At 45.9% G+C, this 25,336-nt stretch overlaps 1 protein-coding gene across 1 annotated transcript in view; it reads right to left on the bottom strand.

The window, feature by feature from the left end:
• Nucleotides 1-25,336, bottom strand: part of DNAH17 (dynein axonemal heavy chain 17) — a 15,539,113-nt gene that overhangs the window by 6,631,139 nt on the left and 8,882,638 nt on the right. The window contains exons 44-45 of the mRNA XM_086931082.1: nucleotides 2,858-2,985; nucleotides 2,577-2,725 (exon numbers count right to left, since the gene is read on the bottom strand). Of these exons, the coding sequence (XP_086787208.1) occupies nucleotides 2,577-2,725; nucleotides 2,858-2,985 (277 nt within the window). The remainder of the gene's footprint in view (nucleotides 1-2,576; nucleotides 2,726-2,857; nucleotides 2,986-25,336) is intronic.

Below are 25,336 nucleotides of genomic sequence, written 5' to 3'. Positions count from 1 at the left end.
CATCTTCCCGTCGGACTTGAAACCCCATGCCTTCCTATTGTGGTTAGAGGGTGAATGCCGCACAATACAGGAAATATTTGAGGGAAGACCTTTAAAACAACCAAAAATTATTTTCATGTTGCAGAATTCTCGAGGTTACAATACTATCAACTTTATCACTGGCTGCTAACCCCCAATTACATACAGGGCTTAATCTCCCACACATACAAGGTACTACAACACTCACACCAGATCCAACTTCACGCAAGCAGAAACAATGGAAGATGGATGCTGAAGAGGAGGTCACACCAGAAAGCTGGGAACGGCTCTGGCAGAATATTCCAAAAAACCTACAGAAGCATTGCGCAACACGAGTCAGCCTACAAACTAATGACGTGATGGTACTACACGCCTGCCACCTCCGGAACATATGCCCAAATCATTCCCTGTGTTGGAGATGCCAAACTGCAATAGGGGATTTCATTCACATCTGGTGGACCTGCCCCAGCCTGGTTCTCTTCTAGAAAGAAGTCTTCAGCCACTTTAAGGACACAGTGGGCTTTCCCATACCAAGCTCTCCCATGGTGACCCTACTTGGCATTGGACCCTCTCAGCTTGTTGCCATGACTCACTCTGACTGGCGCCTCATTGACCAGATGCTGGGGATGGCAAGACAATCTATAGCCCTCTACTGGAAAAAATCCTCACCCCCACCTATTTCGACATGGTTCCTTCGTCTCTGGCATTTCATGACACTGGGACTATTAACTGCCCATCTGAATCACACAGACACTCAATTTGCTCATACCTGACAGCCGCTTATTCCACACTTCTCTTGCCTAGAGAACTCTCGCCATGCCCCACCTTGGCTGCGGGCTATGCTTGATGACTCTCTCCTGCCGTAAACTAGAGAGGTCCCCCAATCAGCACCCACAGCAAATGGTTCTGATTAACCCTGGGCAGTGAACTCCGCGCCGTTCGCAGAGTTTGCAGAGTTTTTTGCACTCTGCGTTACGCAAAACTCGCGGAGTTCCGAAAAACTCCACTTTGCGGAGCGTGGTTTTTTCCTTGCTCGCTCTCACCAACGTCAAGTTGGCGAGCACATGCGAAGAAAATCCACCTCCCAGTGAGACTTTTCCCCGTTCGCGATAGTCAACATCAGGTTGGCAAACAAGAGCGTGGAAAATAAACCTCCCGGTGAGATGTCTTAAAGCACGGGGTGGGGTCATTGCAAGTGGTCACGTATGCTCGAGTTCAGAAACTGCCAGTTCGCGTTGAGAAAGCTGCTGCTCGAGTAAAAATCTACTTGAGCGGCAGAAAAAGAAAGCTTGCGCTGTGCATGGTCCCGTTCGCAATAATTGCACAGTGCGGACAAGCATCCTGCACTGTGAAATCACCCCAAACTCCGCCTAGGGTTAGTTCTGATGAGACTCCTCTTTCCCACTAAACCTTCCACTCGATCCCTCTGACTGCACTCCAAGCTTGCTCCTTCCCCCCACTCCCTAACACCTGTCATGGTTGCCACCCCCCTGATCATTGGTTAACCTGAATATTTTTCTACTTGGCCACTATCAACGAACCTCCATCACTTCCTGCAAAGGTTTAGCTCGCCTCACTGATGCAACGCTGAATCCCCTACCCAAATACACCCTAACGTTGATGATACCCAAATCATCCATATGTTATAGCTACTGTATGTTGCTTGTTCCTTGCACAGAGGTACCTGACGAATTACTACTCCTTCCTATAGTTTAACTCCTTTGCTATTGTTGTAAATTCATAATGCTCCATTCCTTATTCAGTGTTTTATGCTGCCTGTGATGATCTCTGTTCTTTGCAAAAAAAATTAATAAACAGATTTGGAAAGAAGAAAGCACTGGCAAATCCAATTGGTCTGGCTTTCATATGGTAAGGTATGCCAATATAGGCTTAAAGAAATTACCAATAATAGTGATGGTAGTGGAGGTTAGTGTAGTGGTTGTAATGACTTGCACTCAAGTCTTGATAAAAATATTTAAAAAGAATTAAATAAACAAAATTACATTTGACTGCTGAGTACAATGCGAGTAAGAAATAAAGACTTAAATGTGTGATGATTGAGGTTATTCCTCAGACATAAAATAGTCTCTCAGACTGCAATGCAGGCACCTCATAAGAGACAAAATGGTGCACTAAACAGTTAATAGTATGAGGTATGAGCCAAAGCCCAGTGAATTAATATGTTAAAGCACGAGTAACAATACATCATAGAGACAGTTATGATGTAAAAACGGACCCAAAAATGAAATGCGGCTAGAAGCAGGAGTTCATGTTTTACTGAGTTTCAGCAAGATTCCAGACTCTTTTTAAAGAGATAAATCAGAAGTTTGGTGTTATGGCTTGGTATTGGTATATACCTAGTTCGAAAAGCAGAAGATAAACATTATTTAGTTTTACTTGCCAAAGAAGACCCTCTGTTTCCCAGACTTGAACACAACCTCACATCATAAGAACAGAGATGGCAATGAGAGACAACATGATAATGGCTCATTAATTAAAGCTGGCATTTAGAATAATGTACTGTAAATCTACTGCAACCAACAAACTAATATACTCACGGGTTCCAACCCAGATCAGTTGGGTTAATATAGAGTATCCCTGCTCTGGACACTGTTGCTGGAGTAGCTGTCCTCAGGTGGCTGATCTCAAACAGAAGTCGCATAGTGGGATTTAAAGGAATGCGCTCATTGCTAGCCAAGGTGAGAACCTGCAATATCACAACATTTAAAACTCACGGGTTACACTAGTTCATCAAAATCAAAAATTCAGATGGTTTGGCAGGAACGAAAACAATTAGCAAATAGCAAGGATAACGAAAAAGTCTCTTTGGATTTATCACCTTGTTATCATCCATGACTGTATTTAAAGATTCAATCCACATCGGATCTATATCCCCATCAAGAACTATCCATTTTGGACCATCGTGGGTAATGATAGCTAAGTCTCGCATTATGGAAGAAAACAGACCTGAAATGAATGAACATGTTGGTTACATAAAATAACTGTACACCAGGGCGTGTTTGAGAGAGCGCAATCTGTATTTAAGTAATAATAATTGGTTGTTTACAATCTGGAATACACACTGTTGTACATTTTCCAACCTTTCTGAGTGAAGGATAAGTTACTTACCTGTAGCACAAGTTACTTACCTTCAGTAACGATATATCTGTAAGAAACAGTAGTTAGTATTAGATTCCTTACCTTAGAATATCCCCAGGCGTCAGTCTGGATCCGGAAATTTTAGCATATCAGTACCCCTGCGAGTCGGCAGGCGTCTTCTGCGGCTCTGCGTCCATCGTCGGCGTCGTTGGCGCCGGGATGATGTCGCTGGAGTACTTAGACGCCGCCCTCGCGTGCTGATGTCAGTTCTTATACACAGCTTTTCCGCGCCAGAAACGCAGAGCCATGATAAAAACCAACACTGGTACCATGAAACTAGGGCCCTGAAAGGGGGATGGCCTTAACCCTAGATATCGGTTCGCAGAACAGGGAGGATGGGTGGGGCGGTAAGGAATCTAATACTAACTACTGTTTCTTACAGATATATTGTTACCGAAGGTGAGTAACTTGTTCATCTGAAAGAAACAGGTTAGTATTAGATTCCTTACCTTAGAATAGATACCCCAGAAATACCAACCCCGGTGGTGGGTCTGGGAACCAATGATCACACCAGAAAGTCCTGGAGAACGGAACGGCTGAAAAAGCCATCTCTCCGGACTTGGCTGTCCAGGCAGTAGTGTCTTGCGAACGTGTGCAGCGAGGCCCACGTAGCTGCCTGACAGATGTCCTGCAAGGGGACTCCCCGACCCAGGGCAGTGGTAGCCGCCGTGGCCCGAGTGGAATGGACACGTAGCCCCACAGGAGTCTCCTTTTTAGCCAGTGAATAACAAGCCTTGATGCACAAGACGACCCATCGGGAAATGGTTCATTTGTGTACCACCCGACCCTTCTTAGCGCCCACGTAACCAACAAAGAGTTGGTCACCCACCCGGAACTGGCATGTGCGATCCAGATAGTATGAGAGCACACGTTTTGGGTCCAGACGGTGGAGCCTCTCTTCCTCTTTTGAGGGATGCGGAGGCGGAGAGAAGGTGGGCAAGGTGATGGACTGCCCGATGTGGAAGGCTGTGACTACCTTGGGCAGGAAAGATGGTCGCGTCCGCAACACAACTTTGTCCCGGATGGACAGAAAGGAAAGGAGGTTGAGAAGAAAGGGCCTGGAGCTCACTCACTCTCCTGGCAGAGGTGATGGCAACCAGGAATGCAGTCTTAAGGGTAAGAAGACGAAGAGGACAGTTATGAAGTTACTCGAAGGGAGCACACATCAGATAAGTCAGAACAAGGTTCAAGTCCCACTGAGGCATCACGAAAGGAACAGGAGGAAACATATGATTGATGCCCTTCAAGAACCTATTTACAACCGGGGACTTGAACAAAGAGGGCTGATCAGGTAGCCTTAAGTAGCCGGAAATAGCAGAGAGGTAGCCCTTGATAGTGCCCAGAGCAGAGACCTGCTGGGCAAGAGAAAGAAGAAAGAGGAGAACCTCAGAAAGAGGGGTAGAAAGGGGGTCCACAGCCTTTGCTGTGCACCATGCCACAAATTTGTTCCACCTGCAGGCGTATACCGATTTTGTGGACGCCTGGCTGCCAGAATAACATCACAGACTTCAGGAGGCAAGTAAAATGGCCTCAACTGTCGCCGCTCAATCTCCACTCATCGAGGTGGAGACTGGACAGGTTTGGGTTGAGGACTGTCCCCTGCTGCTGCGACAGAAGGTCCTCCTGAAGAGGCAGACGAATCGGGGGATCGACTGACATGCTGAGTAGCTCGAGATACCAGTATCTTCGAGCCCAGTCTGGAACCACAAGAATGACTTGAGCCCGGTCACGCCTGATCTTCTTCAGCACTCTGGGCAAAAGTGGTATAGGCGGAAAGGCATACAAAAGACCGCAACTCAACTCGCGATGAAAAGCGTCTCCGAGCGAGTGCCGCCTTAAATATTCCAACGCGTAGAACTGATGACATTGCGCGTTCTCTTCTGGCGGCGAATAGATCTAACCAAGGCTCTCCCTACTGCTGAAAGAAACCTTGTGTCACGTCCAAGTTCAGACGCCATTCGTGATCCATCATGCACCGACGGCTGAGTTTGTCCGCTCTGGTGTTCAGGGAACCTGCCAGATGTTGAACCACCAGGGTCATGCCCTGATGTTCCAGCCACTGCCAGAGGCGCAGGGCCTCCTGGCATAGGGTCTGTGGTAAGTTGGCCTGGTATATGATGTCCACTATTCTAGTGGGCACCTTGCACCAGTCCAAACAACCCTTATGGTGATGGTTGTAAAGTCAACCTTATAGACCAGCTATAGTAGTGGTAGCATGGACAAAGCAGCCTTAGCCTAAAACTTCAGAGAGCATGTGAAGCCAGCTGTTTTACCAATAATAGTCCCTTGAATATCAAATGAAAGGACACCACACAAGGTATATATCAAATATAATTGTATTTATTACTAACACAACCCCTCTGCACTCTTTATGAGGTCAGAGTTCGAGATACAGCACAAGTTACACATAAGCATACTATAAGTTGCACAAATACAATTCTGCCCTAGGGGCCTCACGAACCATATACTAAGTAAGTGGTATAAAAACCACTTCAGGAAGGGTGAATAGGCCTGGGACCTAGAGAATTGCTGGGGCTACACTGAACAACCAAAGGTTAGGAAGTAGGAGTCGCACAGGATGCGTGTTCAGTGTCTAAACACACACGCGAGTTACCATAGAGTTTCAATGGGAACGTAAAAGTTACAAAGTAGTAGATTTCGGACACTTCCAGGTGGACTACAGGAAAACCCAGTTAAACTAGGACAATTGGATAGTTATTACCTACCGGAGCACGGGAGTACTTGAGTTACCTCACCCAGGGAAGTCGGGTGCATAGGTGTCTTTTCGTGTCGGGTTTCGTCGATGAATCCTATGGAGAGCTGCAAGAAAGTGATGCAAGCGAACAGGAGGAAAGTGTCCTGATGGATCCAAGGGTGGATCGGAGCAGGGAAGAATCTGAAAGCAGATGGGACAGAGTCTGGGTCACTAGCCAGTGACCAGGAAGGAACTAGGAAGGAACCAGGCGATGTCGAATTGCAATCAGGTGAAGAGGTGAAGCTTGTTTCCGCAGCCACGAGGTCCAGGAGGCATCAACGACAATCAGGAGCTGGAGTCAAGCTGTCCCACGATGGATCCAGCTGTTGGCGGTGTCGGTATCCGGATTGGACCCAACAAACCTTGGCAAATGCAATCCATGCAGGATTAGAAGATTGGCTTCTGTTCAGACTAGCAAGGTCTGGCGCTCCTCTTTTGCAGGGAAGCAGGAGCAAGCCCGGATCAACCAGGCAAGCAGTGTGGTTTCAAAAGGATGTCTTCAGAGGGGCCACTAGCCAACGGGCTAGCAACCGCGAAGTCGCATTGAGCTGAAAAGCAGGCGCAGGCCCCACGTGGCACTCGTGGAGTGTGGAGGGCTGTGCTTCGGTGCGAATGCTGCTCAGGTCTGGGGCTTCTCAAACCCCAATGCACAACTTCGACGGAGCCTCAAAAGCTGCATAGGTAGCAAAAAGCAGGTACTGCAGGATGTCCGGTCCCACGTCTCTCGTGTCCGCCACGGGTCTCAGCATTGCTGTGGATGTGGGTCGGAGTCAGAGAACTCTGGAAGTTCAGAGGCTGCATCGCTAAGTCTTCGGGTTTCGGCGGGAGCGTCGACAAAGCAAACCGGCAAGTTACTGGTGGTGCCTGTTTGCACAGGGTGGTCCCTCCTTGACCACAAGGGAGATGTCTTCAGTCTTCCAGTTGAAATGGAACGTCGAAGGTCCGAGAGTTCGTTTCAGAGTTTCTTTCCAGGATACTCTAATGTCTCTAGACACAGATCCTAACTTTATACCAAACTAAGGGGCTGGATTACCTGCTAGGTCCCTCCTATGGGTGGAACGTGAGAAGGGAGTGGTTACACCCCTTTCTCTTTGTCCAGTTTCGCACCACAGCTGGGGCTGGAGTGCCCCAGAAACTGGTCTGAACGGGGCTATGCATGGATCACCTTGTATGCCCCAGGCAGTGTCTGGAAACAGCAGTTTCCATTGAACTCACCCTGCCCCAATCCACTACAGTCTGTCTGGGGAGGTGCCAGCACCTCCCTTGATAGGAAACCTATTGTCCAGGCCTCCCCTGCTGAAGTTTCGTCCAGCAGCAGGAGGTCAGACTCGTGACTGTGGCAGCAGCATCCATTTTCTAATGCTGAGGCTCTGTTTAACTTTAACCGGGTAAAGCAGTAACTACATGTCTTCTCCCTCTAGAATCGTGGAATGCTACCCCCGCCGCCAGTACTGGAGGGAGGGGGGTAGTATTCCAAAGTGTTTGACACCTTACACGACATGTTTTGATGAAGCCAAACCAAAGTTAGCATTAACCGCGAGGATTATAATGCACTTAAGAGTATATGGTATGGCTATATGATAGAACAGCTATAAGGACATGATTCCGAAAGCTGCAGACAGGCTCAGCTCATGCTAGAGGGTTGTATGACACTATAACGTGGGCTATTACCACACATGCCATTACAACTCTGTTTTTACAACGCAAGTGCGCTGTAAGCGCTGGATAGTGGAATAGTTTAATTTTCTATTCCAACTCCAGCCCACGTTACAGTAGGGAAGGTGTTGGAATAGAAAATTTAACTATTCCCTATCCAACAGCGCAAGTCGTTGTAACGACTTGCGTTGTAAAAGCAGCGTAGTAATGGCAGCGCGTGGTAATGCCCGCGTTGTAAAGGCTGCTCACCTGCTAGAGCACCATCTCACATAAAACCAAGCACTCTGCCTTCAGGATTGTCAAGGCCTGCCATAGGAGTGACTTATAGGTATATATGTGTCTGCATATAAGGGTAGATATAGGAATACTATATCTAAGCAAGGGGTGATTACACCACCTTGCCCAAGCTGAGTGTTCAGCCTGTGGTGTCAGTTTGGATGGCCAGCCAGGGGTGGCATAATACATGCTCCAGCCCCTGGTAGGCATTGGATGCACCTATGCCCTGGGTACCTATGGTACACTATACAGGGGCTCCCAAGGGGACCCAATACCCAATTGGATATGTATCTAAAGCACATGGAGTCCATTTTACATAGAGCAGATAGCCTGGGGCCCTGAATAGCAGGATCCCAGGCCAACTAAGTCAAAAACCAGCTAAACACTAGGCAAAAAGTTGGGGTAACCAAACAGTCATATATCCACCTTCCTACAGGGTCCACAAGCCCACCCTGCCCTGTTTGTTGGAGTGGCGGTGGTGTTATTTTGTACGTGAACACCTGCACTGCACTTCCCTTGGACAGAGGGGAGGAATGCCTTCAGTGCAAGCTGGATCACCCGCAGCTCCAGAAGGTTGAGACCAGAGTCCTCTGATCTCCGCCTCTCCCATGTGGCCCCCCAGCCCTGGAGGGACGCGTCTGTCACAACTACGTGCTCCGGTTGGGGTAGGGAGAGGGATCTGCCGCTGACCCAATCGCGGTCCGTGAGCCACCACTGCAACTGTCTTGCAGTGCCCTCCGAGATCAAGACATGGTCAGACAAGTTGCCCTGATGCTGGGCCCACTGAAACTTCATGTCCCACTGCAGAGCCCGCATCCGCCACCAGGCGTGATGCACCAGAAGGATGCAGGAGGCCATCAGTCCCAGAAGCTGCAGCGTCAACCTGACCGAGACTCGGGATAACGGCTGAAAGATCAGAAGCAGAGGCTGAATATCCCGAACCCACTGTTCGGGAGGATAAACCTGAAAATGTGCAGAGTCTAGAACCGCTCTGATGAAGAGGAACTTCTGAGAGGGACACAGGTGCAACTTCGGCACATTGATGGAGAACCCCTGCAGGTGCAGGAGGTCGGCCGTAGTCTGGAGGTGGTTGATGACTGTCTGGGGCAAACCCGCCTTCAACAACCTGTCGTCTAGATAGGGGAAGACTGACACCCCTAATCTGCCCAGATGAGCTGCAACCACCGCCATCACTTTCGTGAACACCCGAGGGGCACTGGTAAGGCCGAAGGGGAGCACAGTAAACTGAAAGTGCTCGTGGCCTACCGCAGGTAACGCCAGTGGACCGGCAGGACGGGGGTGTGGAAATAAGCGTCCTGCAAGTCCAACGCTACCATCCAGTCTCCCGGGTCTAGGGCAGCTAAGACCTGAACCAAAGTCAGCATCTTGAACTTCCCCCCGGAGGAAGCCGTTGACATTCCACAGGTCCAAGATAGGGCGTAGGCCCCCTTTGCCCTTCTTGGGAACCAGAAAGTAGTGGGAGTAACAACCACACCCTACTTCTGGCCCAGGAATGTGCTCGATGGCCCCCTTGGCCAAGAGGGCCGTAACTTCCCCTTGCAGAAGTTGCAAGTGATCGCCCAACACGTGGTGGTACTGCGGTGGCATGGCTGGAGGGGTCGCCTCGAAGGGAAGGGAGTAGTCCCTTCGGACGATTTGCAGCACCCACCTGTCCGATGTTATGGAACACCAGTGGAGGAGGTGATGGCGAACCCTGCCCCCCACTGGCGTCAAATGGGCCTGAAAGTTCGGACTAGGAAGGCTTTGAGGCAGATGCTGTGGGGGTGGGGGTGGACTGGCCGCGCCGTTGTCCCCTGTTACCGCCGCAACGTTAACCACGCCCGCCGCTGCGCTAAATGGTAGTCTGCGGCCCGTGGTTGGCATGACATGTGGGGGCGCCCCTACCGTGGTCACGAAAGGAGCACTAGGCAGAAGATTGCTGGCACGGGCCGACAGGCCCAAGGACTTGGCCATAACCCTGGAGTCCTTAAAGCGTTCCAGCGCACTATCTGCCTTGCCACTGAAGAGGTGGCTGCCATCGAAAGGCATGTCCATAAGGGTGTTCTGGAAATCGGCCGAGAAGTTGGGGGACCTCAGCCAGGCGTGGCGGCGAACCACCACAGACCTGGAAATCACTCTCCCCAGCGAGTCCGGGGTATCCAGTCCATATCGTATGGAATACCGCGCTGCGTCTCGTCCCTCAGCAAGGGCTTCAGCAAGCTTCACCCGGGCTCCCTCCGGACACTCAGGCAGCACTGCCGCAACCATATCCCACAGGGAGTAGGTGTAACGGCCCAAGAGGCACGCAATGTTGACCGACCGATACCCCAAACTAAGAGAGGAGAACATCTTCTTGCCGAATTGCTCATACCTCTTGGATTCCCAATCTGGAGGTGCAGTCGGGAATGCGGATTGGGAAGTAGAGGCCTGGATAACCAGGCTCAAGGGGTGGGGTGGGTGGACAAGAAACTAGGGTTGCCTGGAGCAGGGCGGTGGCGCCTAGCGACGTTCCTATCTACAGGAGGACCTGTAGTGGGCCTGGACCTAGTGCCCAACAGGACGTTCTGTGAGAGCCTCATTAAACAGCAGTAGAGGCTCAGGGGAGCTTACCTGCGTTTTAAGGACCTCTGTGAGGATGTTAGACCTCACCGTTGCGACCGGGAGCTCAACAGCCAAGGCCTTGGCCGCCCTCATCAGCACCACACTATAAGCAGCCCCCTCCTCCATAGCCACGGTAGGAGGGGAGACAAAACAAATGTCTGGGGAGGTATCCAGGCCACTGGCCCCCCTAGTTCCTGTGTCCAGTCCTGAAATGACTGGCACTCACGTGCCAGATGGTCCTCAGACCTCTCCCAGCCTCCCTTGTCGTCCATCTCCTGGTATTCAGGGATAAAGGATGGACTCAGATCCTCGAAAAATTCCTCTTCGGCCGGCGCCAAATGCGGCGTCGAGCGACGCCGCTACGGCGTCAGATCCGGACCGAGAGGTGGACCAGGGACAGCATCATGAGGGGACGGCACCGGGAGTGACACCCTAGGGGTCCACGCCGGCAGGGTCGTAACGTCGTCCAGGGGCGACCCGGATCCGGAACCGGATCCAGTGGGTCCTTGCGGCGTCGGGACCAAAGTCGCCGACGCACCGGGGCCGAAGCACCCGACTGGTTTGGGCTCCCAGTCGGGGCCGCGTGGCCCGAAGGCACCGCGGAACCGGACGGAGGAGTGGGCGACCTCATGGCCATGAGGAAGGCATCGATCTCCTCCGGCGTCGTGTTCTGCCCAGGGACTGGCAGGTATGGAGCAGGCTGTGACGCCTGCGGCTCTGGCGGAGCCGCGTGAGCGGTGTCACCCGAACCCCCGGCCGCGTCACGCGAGTGTCGGGGGGAGTCAGAAGAGCGATGACGCCTCTTCGATTACTTGTGCCTCTTACCTGAGGACTTGGAGCCCGACCAGTGGTGTCGACTCTGACCCCGTTGTAGTGGAGTTCCTATTTTCCCTATAGGCCCTGCGCATTGGAATAACAAACAGTAGTGTAGACGTAGGACTGGGGTCTTCTAGGTCTCTACTGACTATGTTAGACATAATTTAGGTTTGCGTCAGCTAGCTCAGAGGTCACTGGAAACTTTCTTGACTGAATAGGAAGTGATCAGCTTCCCTGGCTCAGACTAAAAGGGATTCAGCTTCCGACAACCGCATAAACATGACAACTTTGCTCCTCAGAATAAGAGTCAATCTCTAGAGTCGTGTGAAACAATAGACAGCTATTTCACTCAGTCAGTTGTGCAGATTTAATTTCACCAGGGTGCAGAGAATAGAGAGACAGGCGTTTTCAATAAAAGATATTATTTATTGAGCAGTCTTCCTTCTCATGCAAGAGAAATGAATTGCCACAATTGCAAGACTTGTTATAATGAAAAGTGCGTACAGTAAAAGGAGTATTACAAAATAATACTGTAAAAGCATTGATATGGTTTCTTACCCATAAGGTTGTTAAGATAAATAAAATATATACAATATATACATTCATATATACATTGGCTAACGACCTCAACTGGTGCTTCTAACTACGCCTACCCCGGTGTACCTGACCTAAGCCTAATACGTGGGAGGGAGTAAGTAAGTAGCAGTTTAAGTTAAGTTGGTTTTGCCAAGAGTCTGATTCAAGAATTCTCTTTAAGGGTTTAGTCAGCACCATACCTCTGGAATAGAATGTAGGAGGTCTGGTATCTCCTCTCAGGACCCGATATCCCAGTCACCCGCAAGGGTAGGCTGGAAACTCCGGAGCTGGATTTTCTCGGCAGGAGAAAAGACAGCGTCTTCCTCAGCGTGTCAAAAGAGGAGGGACAGAGTCCGTGGGCTTCTCGCATCTGCTGGGCTCTCTGCAAGGGGACAGCTGTTCTGCTCCAGTATTCACCACCACCGTGTGTTTGCTTAAGGCAACGTTGGTATATTTATACCTGAAAGGTGCCGAGTTTGACGTAAGTTTTTGGACATAAGACGTCAATAAAGATGTCCCTAAGAACTGGTTGTTCTTACAGTGCTCGCAGGAGTTCTATTACTAATCAAAACAAAGCAAGCGGGGCTTTCCCAGGTTGCTGGGGGTTTGGTATGTCGAAAGAACTCGGTGTGCTATCTAGGAATCTAAGGAAGTGTCTTCTGCTGTGTCATGAACTGTCATGAACTGCAGAGGCGAGTTACTAAAATATGGCTCTGATTATTATGCCATTATAGGGATATGTATTGAGTATAGCCGTATAGGGGCATAAGGTCACAATATTGATCAGGGTCCTAGATAAAACACATCACCCACTCCACGAATTTATGTCCATCAAATTACTAAAAACTAAAGCAATAAGAAGCATGTGTATTCCTACCCACCCCAAAATACATTTTGCATTTGAAATGGTGTATATGAAATACATGAAAATGATAATAGATACTGTACGTTATCAAGCATAGTAATCATTCAAAAAAATGAATGCATATATATTCAGTTGAACGATTTTGCGAAGAATTACACATGAAAAAGTCTCTAAATACAGAAAAGAAGGGCGAGACTATTTCATCACATATAAATACAATTGTTGTAAAATGTGCTAGAGGCTGAGGTAATATTTTGCCTCTAGATCTACTAAAAATATAAGCTCTGTTCTTTATGAATAGTTGTATTTTAAGCAAAGTACGTGTGCCAGAAAAAAGGTAAATATTTTGGAAAAAATAATTTCATGATGAGCGGGTCAAAAAATAGTTCCAAACGCTTTTCAGTAGCTTTTGTTTATCAAAGCCGAAGGCCGAATTCAGAGTTCATGGGAACGCTGTCTGCCGGATTGTTTTTCCAAAAGTTATTGTTTCTGTTCAGGGGAGAACATCATGTCAGACAGACTCGCAAAAAATTGGTCTACATATTCAGGTGACAGTTCGACCAAGTTTGATAATGCTGTAACTTGGCAGTTGTGAGAATGATTGCTATCATTGATTTCAGGATCAGCAATGCTCACAGAGAGTCGTACCTGGGTGATGTTGCTTTCACCTCTTGCTTCACTGCCACCACCTAATCATAGCGCAGGAGTCTCAACGAATGCCGTCATCAGGATTGGTAACCACTGGGGACAACACGATGCATAAGCCGTTACTGGACTTAGCAAAGTATCGATATCCATTGGTACTGCTGATTGTAGTGCAAGACAGGTGTCTAACACGCATTCTTCTCCGCATAGCATACATCGAAGCACAGGTAAGATTCAGGTCTGCCATATAGGTCTGAATGAAAGAAAACAGGTCATGTTCAGATCTCTCAGCCAGGCCAGTCCAAGGACTTTAGTTATGCGGTCCCGGTAGCGCATTGCTAGGATCGTTTCTTCCATCCTTGCCGGAGTCATGTCTGTGTTTTGGCTTGCCATATCGGAGCAGAAGGGTCAAAAATAAAATCCCTGCTACGAGTCCCAAAAGAAGTGGTAGGCCGCCAAAGACCGAATGGACAAAATTGGGAATAATGCCCAGGACTGCTTTGAAGGGTGTTAACAGTCCCGTAAAAATTGTCTTAAATACATTCGAGATACCACTGGCATTCAACATATTTAGGATGTGGCTGAGCATTTCTGTGACATGCACGGGGCAATTTGTTGATAAAAGTGTATGTATCTCTGCCGCCGTCCTTGCAACTTGGAGATCATACGTCTCTTTTGATGACGTGATGGGCACTGTTGTCTGCAAAAGCACAGACTTCATTCTGCTTAAAGTATCAATTTGTATAGAAGAGATGTTCAAAGGAGGCCAAATCGGAGTCTCTGAGTCTCCAGGGCCATTTGGATACAATTCTTGCATACAGCAAGTGACCATGGAACTCACGCTTAAGAGATATGCTTTCCCTGGCACCAAGCCACAACAGCTGTGGTCCGTTATTAGAATGTAACTCCCGTTAGAAAGTTGTCTAAAGAAAGGCTCTATCTGTGTTGCAGGTGTGATGTGCTAGTGGCATGAGAGGTTGTTTGAAGTCCCTTCACAGGCCCCATGTAAATTAATACTCTGGCACAAAAGTATACCGCTTAGTGAATGTTTGCAATTCTTACCACTAAGAAATACATTTTTGTCCTTGTCACTGTAACATGTGTGCGTATAAGGTAATTTCCATGATGAATCAACGTATCCTTTACCCAACCTTTCATACTGGCCTGCTGGTATATACTCAAGGCAATTTTTAAACTGGAAAGTTGTTATCGGAATTGTGATAATCCCGTGTATTATCCATTCAATGACAGGTCTTTCTGACATTGTCAATGGCAATCTCTCAAGTTTTTCAATGCTCAGAATTATATAGTCTGCTCCTTTCTGTGCCAAACTGATTTGTTTATCAGTAAGGTTAAAGACAGAAAACAAAGACGTAGTGTTGATTAAAAGCCATGGCACATAGCCCGAACGCAGATTTTGCAACGTCTAGCCTAGCTGTACAATAGAAGGCAATTGGGACTGGCCGTGTTGTAACATTAGCAAGTCCTGGTCTATGATATCGATGGCAGATGATACAATACTGTCCAGTGAATATATTCTGGAAGACAGAGTCATTAACCCATTGTCTACAACAGAAAGTGATTTTTCCAAATTAATACAATCAATTTCTTGTATTTTTTCTGCTGTTTCAATTTGCATTACTTTCCATGCCTCGTTGTATGCTGCATATACACTTGCCGCTATGAAACGTTTTTGACGCTGTTTGCGTGGTCCCATAATGAAATCACGCAAGTCAGCACCATCTTTAAGTAAAGTAAGGTGTTGCTTAATTTCTGCCAGTGTGGATGTTTGTACCCATTCAAGGCATAGTTTCCCTACACTGTATGTTGTTACTATCCCTGGATGTTGTCTCTGAGAGTATCTAGGGTCTGGTCTGGTCATTTTCAACCCCTGTATTTTATTCAGGAATCTATCTTGACAGTTATTAGTGTCTGTTGGCCAGATTAACCACTTTTTCCAATCAGGATGTGTTCTGTTTTCATGTAAAAGTTTGGAAACGTCTATCTCAATATCTGTGGTTGCATTATCAGGTATTGGCTTTGGTATAGACGGTTTGTTAAGGTCTTTAATCTTAGCTAAGCCAAGACAGGTAGTTTGTTGAATTGTGTCATTCAAGAACATTATTTGTTCTGGGATCATGCAGGCTCGAAATCATGCTTCTAGGCCTTGTACCTGCCACTCTTTTGTACCCCAGATCGTTTTTGTTTCAATGTTATTCTTCCAGAAGTCAAAACCAAATGTAATCATTTGTTCATAAAATGCTTCTGAGTATATCAACTTAGTGTTTGTCAGCATGGTTTTTTGTCCCTGTTTTATCCAACAGTTTATAATAAAACGTTTCTGCATTACTCGTGTTAAACCCTGAGAAGTATTGGAATTTCTCATAGAATGTTTTTGAACTGCTTTTAGGCGGAGTAGCATAATGTTCCCATTGGTTATATTTAAAAACATTTCTAGGTTGAGCAGATTTATGTAAATAGTGATCTGCGTAATGTGTAAAACAGTACATCTGTTTATAATTGGTGAGGATATTTCAAGATCTTAACCGGTCCATATATTTCATAGTCTGTATTGTCCCAAACTACCCCGCCGGGTATTGGAATGGCTGTGACATTCACTGATTGAAAGTTCTCTTTTCTCGACGTGAGATGATTTGTGTGGCTTCAGAACTAAGTTGATGTTCTGACTTGCTATGTCCATTGAACTGTATTTTCCTTCAATTCATTTTCCCAAACAAAGTACCATGATGAGCCAAAGAAGGAGAAAAAATACACCTAGCCCAAACCAAAATTCTAACCATGGAGAAATAAGATATGTTTCTTTGAGCTGATGACAGAGTTCCGTTACTTTTTCTTTAAAAGTTTTTGTTTGTGGCCTCATTTCAGGGTTGCTTTCATCTTCAGAAAAGTTGTCAAAATTGATGAAGTAGCCAGATGCAGTTCTGTCAATTGTTGGGATTGTTTTTCCAATTTGTCTTTCGTCAGCATCTTCTGATGCTACATCGTTGTAGACTGGTGTTTCTTGACGAACTGTTTCAATTTGAGTTTCAAGAGGCACAAGTTCCATGGCATTGTTGCATAGTCCTTTTTTGTTCACTGCAGGTTTATCAAATGTGATTAGTCTTTCAGTTTGAACCTCTTGGATTGTAGCAAATGTGGGTATTCTGTTACTTCTTGGGAGTCCACTAGGCCTACTATTTATTATAGGCCACATGATTGTGGTTTTACCAGGTCGATGGATACAACTCGGTTCTCCTTTTTACCAGCAAGGGGCGGTAGTACTACTGATCTTGTTCCGTTGATTGCTAAGACAGGTACTGCTTTTCTGTAAGAAGGCCCAAATTCCTTCTTCACTGCTATTTTTTCCCTGACCAGATCCCCAATCTTTGGAATCCAGACAGGTCTTGCTGGGTCAGTGGTTGTTGGCTGTTGTTTTAACTTTATGTTGATCAGGGCTTTTCTTGTTTCATTTAAGTCCTGTAAAACAGCCAAACGATCTTTGATGTCAAAGTCTTTATTCTTATCTTCTACCACTGAAGCAAGACTATCTAGATCCTGAACATACATTCTAGTTCCGAACAATAGTTCGTACGGGCTGAAACCTTTTAGAGAATTTCTTGGCAAGTTGGACACTTATTAAATGCTGGACCCACCCGTCACCCAAACCTAATACCTTTGCCGTTATAGATTGCTTTATGTCTCGGTTTTTTCTTTCCACTACCCCGTTTCCCTCAGGATGGAAGGGACAAGAGAATCGCAATCCAATGCCCATGCTGGTCATGGCCTCCTTATAAGCTCGAGAGCTAAAAGCAGGACCCTGGTCAGAATGAAGCATGGCAATTGCGTATGTGCCGATAAAGACTCGCAAATCTTTTATAACAGTTCTCGCGTCAGCCGAGCACTGGGGCCACATTTTTAAAGTGAGTATAGTCTTAAAAAGAAATCAATAGGACGCTGGATTTTACTTATAGATAGCTACATGCTACCTATGAGCCTGGCCATGGCATTACTCCGCTTGACTCGTTACTGCGATCTCTGTCGCAGTCTGGGCAGTTCTTTACAAATTAATAATAGTGCAGGCTCATCCCCGGCGACCAATACTCTGATTGTAATTCAGTCAGAGATTCCTTCATCTGTTTGCGCCTTGGACCTTCACCCATGTGTGCGTCTGCTATTATTAACTTTCTCTGATTCATGTTTGGAATTACCCTATCCCCCACTCCAGGGATTCGAGCAAAAGGAACGGAGTTTGCATCAATTACGTATGTATAATTGAGTGGATAGTTCACTGGTAGTGCTGCACAGTTGTCCTTTGAAGACGTTTTTACCGCCAGCATGGTTTCCCCGTCTATGTATTTTTCTGAACGCTTTTTTGTGGCTACGGAAGCCGGTTTAGTTGCTTCCGCTGTGGCTGTATTAGCCAATGAATTCCCTACAACCTGAACGCCATCACGTTGATGACTCAGAGTGTGTATCACGTGAGTCTTTTGTAGTTCTTTTTGTAAAAGAACCACTTGTTTCCAAAGCATTTTATGCTTTATTGTGGCACCTGTGTCATCTTTGTAATCATTGTAAATCCAGCTCTGCAACTCATTATTGTAAGAGTTGACGCAAAAATGCGAATCGCACACGATTAGTGTTGAGAATTCACGTTCGGCATTTTCAAGCGCCATCTTTAAAGATCTGATTTCAGCTCGTTGAGCCGAACATTTTCTCACTGATTCAGTTTTTGTTATTTTTGGTCTGAATTTACCGCAGAGCCAGCGACCTTTAACAATCGCGCAGGCTGCATTGTAGGATTTATCATCTACATTGTAATGCTGTACAAATCTGTCTGTATAGGTTATAGAAGAGTACTGTTCTAGAGGCAGAATTTCAATTGGCAGAGGATATTCTTTTTCATATTTTAAATCATTCAGTTTTTTCATGTTCGGGACATAATAGTATTTCACTTTTTCAGTTTCAAGAGAATTTTCCCACAGTATCCATTTTGGATCTAGTGCCACTGCTTTTAGATTCACTGGGCTGAATAGCGCCTCGAAGGCTGACTCTGCTGTAAAAACAGTTATTCCTTTGCCTTGTGCTTGTGATCGTTCTCTTGCTACAGCCGTCTGAACTGCCTTTACAGTATTTTCTGTTAGACTGAATGTTTTTTCCGCTTGTGTGTACAAATGTGATTTGTAAGCTATTGGTACCGTTTCTCCCTCATTAGAGGTCAGGTACGTGAATCCGCATCTTCCTGGGATGACCCGGATTACAAGGTTTTGCGTATTGTCACGTGTTTCTAGTTTTGTTTTAGCTAACATGTCTGTTTGTAGTGATCTCAAAATTTCTGTGTGTTTTTGAGTCCAGTTGATTGGTTTAAAATCAGGTTTTATTAACTCGTAGAGAGGTTTAATCCTCTCTGCATAGTTTAGAATGTAAGTTCTTCTGAAATTCAGGAAGCCTAGAATCGATTGTAAGTTCTTCAGCGTTTTTGGTGCTTGGAGCACAGCGCACTTCTCTAAGAAGTTGTCCGCTAGGCTTTTGGCTTCACTTGATAATTCGTATCCTAAAAATAAGACTGTCAGATGGGCAATTCAAGACTTTTTAAAGGTAAATTTGTAACCCTCTGCTGCGAACCCAAGTATTATGGTGTTCACTCTTTTCAAGTGAGTATCCAAGTCGTCGTCTGTGTGATAGATGTCATCGACATAAGATAATGTCTCATCATCATATATTTGTAACAACTCTGTTACTCTGGCTGAGAATTATCCTGGACTGTTCTTGAATCCCTGTGGGAGTCGACAGAAATTTTTCGGTGAACCCATTATTGAGAAAGCGGTCAACTACCTGCTTTCGGGTGCAATGTTTTGACAAAAGAATCCATTAGAAATGTCTAATATTGTTTTGTATTTTTTGCGAACTATGTTATTCATCAATGCCGCACTGTGCGAGTTCTGTACCGCAAATGTTTTGCAACATGAGTTAAGATGTCTGTAGTCCAAGACTAGACGATATGAATTGTCTGGTTTGGAGACAGGAAACAAAGGATTGTTCATTTGAGAGGTGCATGTTTCAATCAGCCCTTGGTATTCAAGTTGATCTAAAATCTCCCTGACCTGTTTTTTAGCTTCTTGCTTAATTGGATACTGCCTTTATGCAGTAGGTTGACTCTTTAACTGGATTTTGTGAGGAGGAGAGTCCTCATCCCATCCTACATGATTCTTATATAATGCAGGTGCTTGAGCTACTACCCATTTCCTTGCATATATATATTTAGTGTGAATTGGAATGTGATTTGAGAAGGCAGGCATAATCATTTCTTTGCCATGAGGGCACTCCCTGACAAGCTCTGGGGGCCAATCTTTCTCTGCTAACAGGATGTCATAGCCTTTTGAGAGGTTATCCCAAAATAGACCCCTTATTTTCCTAGTCTTATCTCCCTCTATACGCAGTGTTATTTCGTATATCTTATGAGGTTCACTAACTCTGGTATCTGCAGTTTCCACTTGAATGTATTCATTCGTGTCCACTGTCTCCAGATGATTCATCAGGATCTTGCGAGCTATACTGATTTCTGCTGCACTGTCTAGCATTGTCTGTGCCCACTCTCCGTTTTTCAGCTGTGTCCTCAGTATTCTCAGCATGTTTGATTACTCTAATACTGGCTCTACCTTCTTCCTCGGGAATTGTAATTTTTTACTTTGAGCAGGTTCCTTGTCTTTGGACTTGGTGTGCTCTTCCCTTGGATCTGACCGTCCTCTTCTTTCCGATTTCTGCGAAAAAGATCGAGAGGGACGTGTATCAATACTTTGATACCTATCAGGTTTTTTCAAGTTATCCCTATTTCTAAGGTTATATCTTTTTTCAGAGTGCTCCCTCTGGGAAGACAGGTGTTCTCGAGTCTGAGTTCTTTCCCTCCGCCGAGGAGACCTTCCTCTGGACTGGAAAACTTTTTCTTTGGGAGTGGATTGTTTATTTCCATCCCAGTTCTTTTTAGGAGTGTTTAGATTATTTTTTATAAATGATTTTTCAGGATTTTCAAGTAGTTGGGGTTTTACTGGTTTCCCACCCAAACTATCTCTACCTAATTCTTCATAGCATTTTTCTATGATTCTGGCAAGTTCAATTGGTTGATCTGATATATCTGTTTCTTTCAATTTCTGGCGGATCGCCACAGATGCTGCTTCTCCTTTTATGTTGGCTAATAATATAGCCGAGACCTGTTTGAAGTCTTTCAGTAACTTCATACCAAGAGTTAAAGCAGGTTCTGGACCGTATTCTTTCTGAATTTGTTTTAGCACATCTGGTATTACCGCCATGGACGGAACACCATGTGTTTTTGTGTAAATGGAAGCAAAGACTGTGCCCCAAGTGTCACAGTCCTCCACATGTGGTGCGACCCCCAATGGAAGGCAGATAGTCAGAATTCTGTGTTTCTCAGGTTCAGGTTTAAAGTCTTTATTTCGATTTTTAACAAATCATAAAAGACACATTACAATACAAAAAAAAAAAAATTAACTGATTCAATTTAAGCAAAAAACAGAAAAAATAACACTATGAAAGAGATTAAACACTAACAAAAGTATACAAATAAGGAACATTTAAGGCAAGTGGATAAAACAAGATTAAATTTCAATTAATGAATAAAGAAACCTGAGTATTTTATAAAAAAGATAAAATTAAGTTAAAAAGAAGACATTGCAGTTCAAGTTCATTGTAAACGGGCCCTTTGTATGGCAAGAAAAAAAACCAAGGGGTACAGATGATGCAACTAAGTCATGGAACAGTTAGCTGATACATAGTCAAAACAGATTATGACCAATTGTAGATCATCTTGGTCCTTGGGGCTAAGGCGTGCTGGTTTTTAGCCTTAGGAGCCAAGCCCATCCCAAATATTTTGCCAGAGTTACTACAAAGAGTTCGGAGGTGTTGGTCCTAAGCACCCATATAGCTTCCATCGATGTTTTGAATGGAAGTTTTTGAAACAAAGGTTTTAGCCATTTCTTTCGGGGTGCACCGTACCTTGGGCAAGCAAAAAGAAAATGACCTTCAGATTCAATATGACCTGGGCAGCATGTACAGTAGGGCGATAACCCTGTAGACCATTTGCTTAGGAAAGTGTTCAAGGGCAAAGCGCCCACTCTAAACTGGTGGTACAGTTTCCTGTCTAACGGTCGAGTTATTACATCCCAATATGGCTCTCTCGATAGGTCAAGTTTGAATGTTAAAAACCTGCCTGTAAGGCTGTTTTTGTTAGAAAGCAGAACTCTTTTTAGGCGGGTTGTGGCCCAATACAAGGATTTGAACTCGTCTTTGGAAGGGAAAGCATTAGATTGAGGGGATGTCCAAAGGTGTTCCAAGCCCATATCATTAAGGATAGATTTAACAGCAGAAAGCCATGGTATTTTCCCTGAACCCCTAATAGACTTAACTTCCGCCAGTTCTTTTGCAAAGAGGGATAAATCTGGAGATGTCCATATCCGTCTCCACAGTGCCACTAGCCTAAATCTAGCCATCTCATTGATGGGTGGGGAACCAAGGTCCAAGCAGAGGGGGATCGAGGGTGTTGACTGCGGGAGACCTACTAAATTTCGAAGGAATCTACATTGGATTTTAAACAGATTGAGCAAGTCCATGTGGCCCCACAGATCCGCGCCATATAAATTGGCTGTGGAGATTTTAACATCATAGATCTTAAGGGCCGGGAGGACCCGTTTTGTGATTGATTCCTTTTGCTCTTTGATAAGGCAACCAGTCAGCCTAGCAAGTTTAAGATGTTGTATATTAATCTGGTCCTTCCATCTTAAGCGGCTATCGAGGGTAACCCCTAGGTCATGGTATCGACCTGCTCGAGGTTTACTCCATTCAACCTCACTGAACTCCGAACTGGATGGTTTTTTGTAAAAACCATAAACTTTGTTTTCCCCACATTGACTACCAAATTATTGATGGCACAGTACTCCTCAAAGCGGTCGAGAGCCCGCTGGAGTCCGCTACGTGTTTTTGAAAGGATTAATGTGTCATCTGCGAAGATGAGTAAGGGAAACCTCATCCCAGCCAGCATTGGGGCATCAGTGGGGGTATCCGCGAAAAACTTGACAACTTGATCGATAAAGAGGAGGAAGAGGGTTGGGGCCAGGACACACCCCTGGCGGACACCTCGAGTTACGGGAAATGTCTCCGTCACTTGCCCCTGGCCCCCCCACCTCACCCTCGCAAAGTTGTCCTCATGGAGTCTAATAATGAGGTCTAATAGTTCTAATGGGCACCCCAGATTTTCCAGAACACCCCATAGTTTGGCCGTTGGTACTAAATCGAAGGCGGACTTCAGATCAATGAATGCAGCATAGATGGTACCGCCACCTAGCCACACCTCCTTCCAATAGATCATGCAGAATCTAAAAACCTGATCTATGGTGCTCATTCCCGATCTGAAGCCCGCCTGCATGGGTGACAGGATATTCTCTGTTTCAATCCATCCCTGGATCCGTCCTAGGACCATGTGTGCCACTATCTTTTGGATCGAATCGATCAAGCTGATAGGGCGGTAATTACCTGGGATGGATTTATCGCCCTTTTTATAAATTGGAACAATTTCGGCCCCTTTCCATGATTTCGGGACTATAGCTGCAAGGGCCAAGGTGTTAGCTATTCTGGTTATATAAGGGAGCCACAAGGCGGGATTAGATTTAAATAAATCTGCCGGGATCAGATCCATACCGGGGGCTTTCCCTCGGAGGGTCAATGCCAGGGCCAGCTCGACCTCAGCAACTGTGAAGGTGAGTTTTTCACTTTGGGGGGTCAGCAAGGGTGCATTGCCTAAGGGATTTGTAGCTTCGTGATCATCAGCTCTGAATTAGGCCGAGTAAAATGATACCCAATCCTCAAGGGGCACATTATTTCCCGGGGTAGAAGAGTCTGCGTTTTTTCCCCATTTAACCAAATCCCAAAACCTTTTCTGGTTGTTAGTGGAAGATGCCTCCAGAAGGTCTGACCAGAACTTATCCTCCCACTCCCGTTTAGCTTCTCTAAGGGTTTTCCTGTAATTGAACCTTGCAGCTTTCACTCCAACCATATCCCGAGATTTAATGGCTGAAATGAGAGCTGCATGTGCCTCCCTACATTTCCTGTTGTACCATTTTTGGGGCAAAGGATTTGTTTTAGTAGTAGCACTCCCACACGGTATGGAAAGAAGAGTTTTTAAATGGTCAAAACATTTAATATGTACTCCCATCACATTGTTAGCTAATCCAGGATCCACCCCCATCAAATCTATTTGCGACATTTCATTAAGCGCATTTTCAACCACAACATTAATGTTGTCCAGTAAACACTCGTCTTCCATGACCCGAGACCATTTCAGTCTCCTCATGTCATTGGTAAGTTGGGCGTCCCCTGTATAGGTGACAGATGGCTCCTCCTGTCTATTTAGACCCGGTATTTTCAACGACAATGACAGCGGATTGTGGTCACTTTCCGGACACTGTAGTACTGCCATGTCTATTAGTAACGACCAATGTTCCATGTTCAATAAGATGTAATCAATGCGGCTCTGCCTCTGCCCATTGTCGAAAGTACAATTTCCTTTGATATCCGAGGCAGAGCGGCCGTTACATGCACGGAACCCATTTTGTAAGCAAAATGCCATCCAAGATACTGCCGCCTCTGTTGCTTTTGCCCTCTTATCCACTTGTAAGTCCGGGATACCCCATACAGAATCGTCTGCCATAGTCCAAGTGTCTCCCATATCAAGCACAGGTTCTATGGTGCAATTTAGATCGCCAGCAAGAATAGTAGTAATGCCTCTGTCCATTTTCATGATTATATGGTCAATAGAGTTCAACAAGGGTGGGCTTCGACCACCAGGCAGACCTCTAGCATAGATATTGACAATGTTCATGAATTGCTTGTTCCCTTTATTTATTATGATGGAGAGGAGATCCTGACTCTCCACCGGGAATTCCGTTGGATAGAAACCCAGAGATTGCTTCACCCAAATCAACAAGCCGCCTGAGGCCCTCCCTTTACCTCCTTTGGTTGCAGGTTTAAAGAAATTAATATAACCCAACTTGTGAACAGGCTCCGTTGCCCACGTTTTCTGCAGCAGGATAATATCATAATTGTCAATAAAGTTCAACCAGTCAGTAGAAGCAAGGCGCGCCTTAATACCCGCTATGTTCCAGGACAAGATTTTCAAATGGTCTTTCAAGTTGTCCAGCAACGAAGGGTGTAAGAGCTGTACAGATCCATAAGACGTCCCTTTATCGTCTTTAACCACTAAGTGCTTAGCGCGATCTACTGGGACTATAAGGTTATCCTTGGTCGAGATCCCCTGGGCAACTGCATATAGTAAAGTGCTAGATAACAGAGAGGCTTGACCTCCTTCCTCATCTACTCGATTGCTGGTTTGATTTGGGCACACCATACTATGCTCAATGGGCTCTTGGACTACTGCGCTACCAATCAGAGACTCACTAGATGGATCATTGAGTCAATCAATAGCCTCGAGGCCAGAGAGGGGGCCAAAATGATTAAAGAGAAAGGGGCGCTGGCAGTCAAGCGGAGTTAATGCCAGGGGGTGTCTTACAGCAGGACCCTTACGAAATAAAGGGTAGGGTTGAAGGGGTATTTGCCTGTGCGGATAAAAATATGATAAGGCATTTAGTGGTCAATGATGATACAGGGGCGTCTTATGGATTAGTACAGCCCTTACACCCCTTGTTGCCAGACAACCTGAAAGATCACTTGAAAATTTTGTCCTGGAACATAGCGGGTATTAAGGCGCGCCTTGCGTCTACTGACTGGTCGAACTTTATGGACAATTATGATATTATCCTGTTGCAGGAAACATGGGCAACGGAGCCTGTTCATAAGTTGGGTTAGATTAACTTCTTCAAACCTGCAACCAAAGGAGGCAAAGGGCGGGCCTCAGGTGGCTTGTTGATTTGGGTGAAGCAATCTCTGGGTTTCTATCCAACGGAATT

Source organism: Lissotriton vulgaris, chromosome 7 (assembly GCF_964263255.1).
Source record: "Lissotriton vulgaris chromosome 7, aLisVul1.2, whole genome shotgun sequence".
NCBI classification, from domain to species: domain Eukaryota; kingdom Metazoa; phylum Chordata; class Amphibia; order Caudata; family Salamandridae; genus Lissotriton; species Lissotriton vulgaris.
The sequence above is the reverse complement of the archived record's forward strand: the minus strand, read 5'-3'. Positions and strand labels throughout refer to the sequence as shown.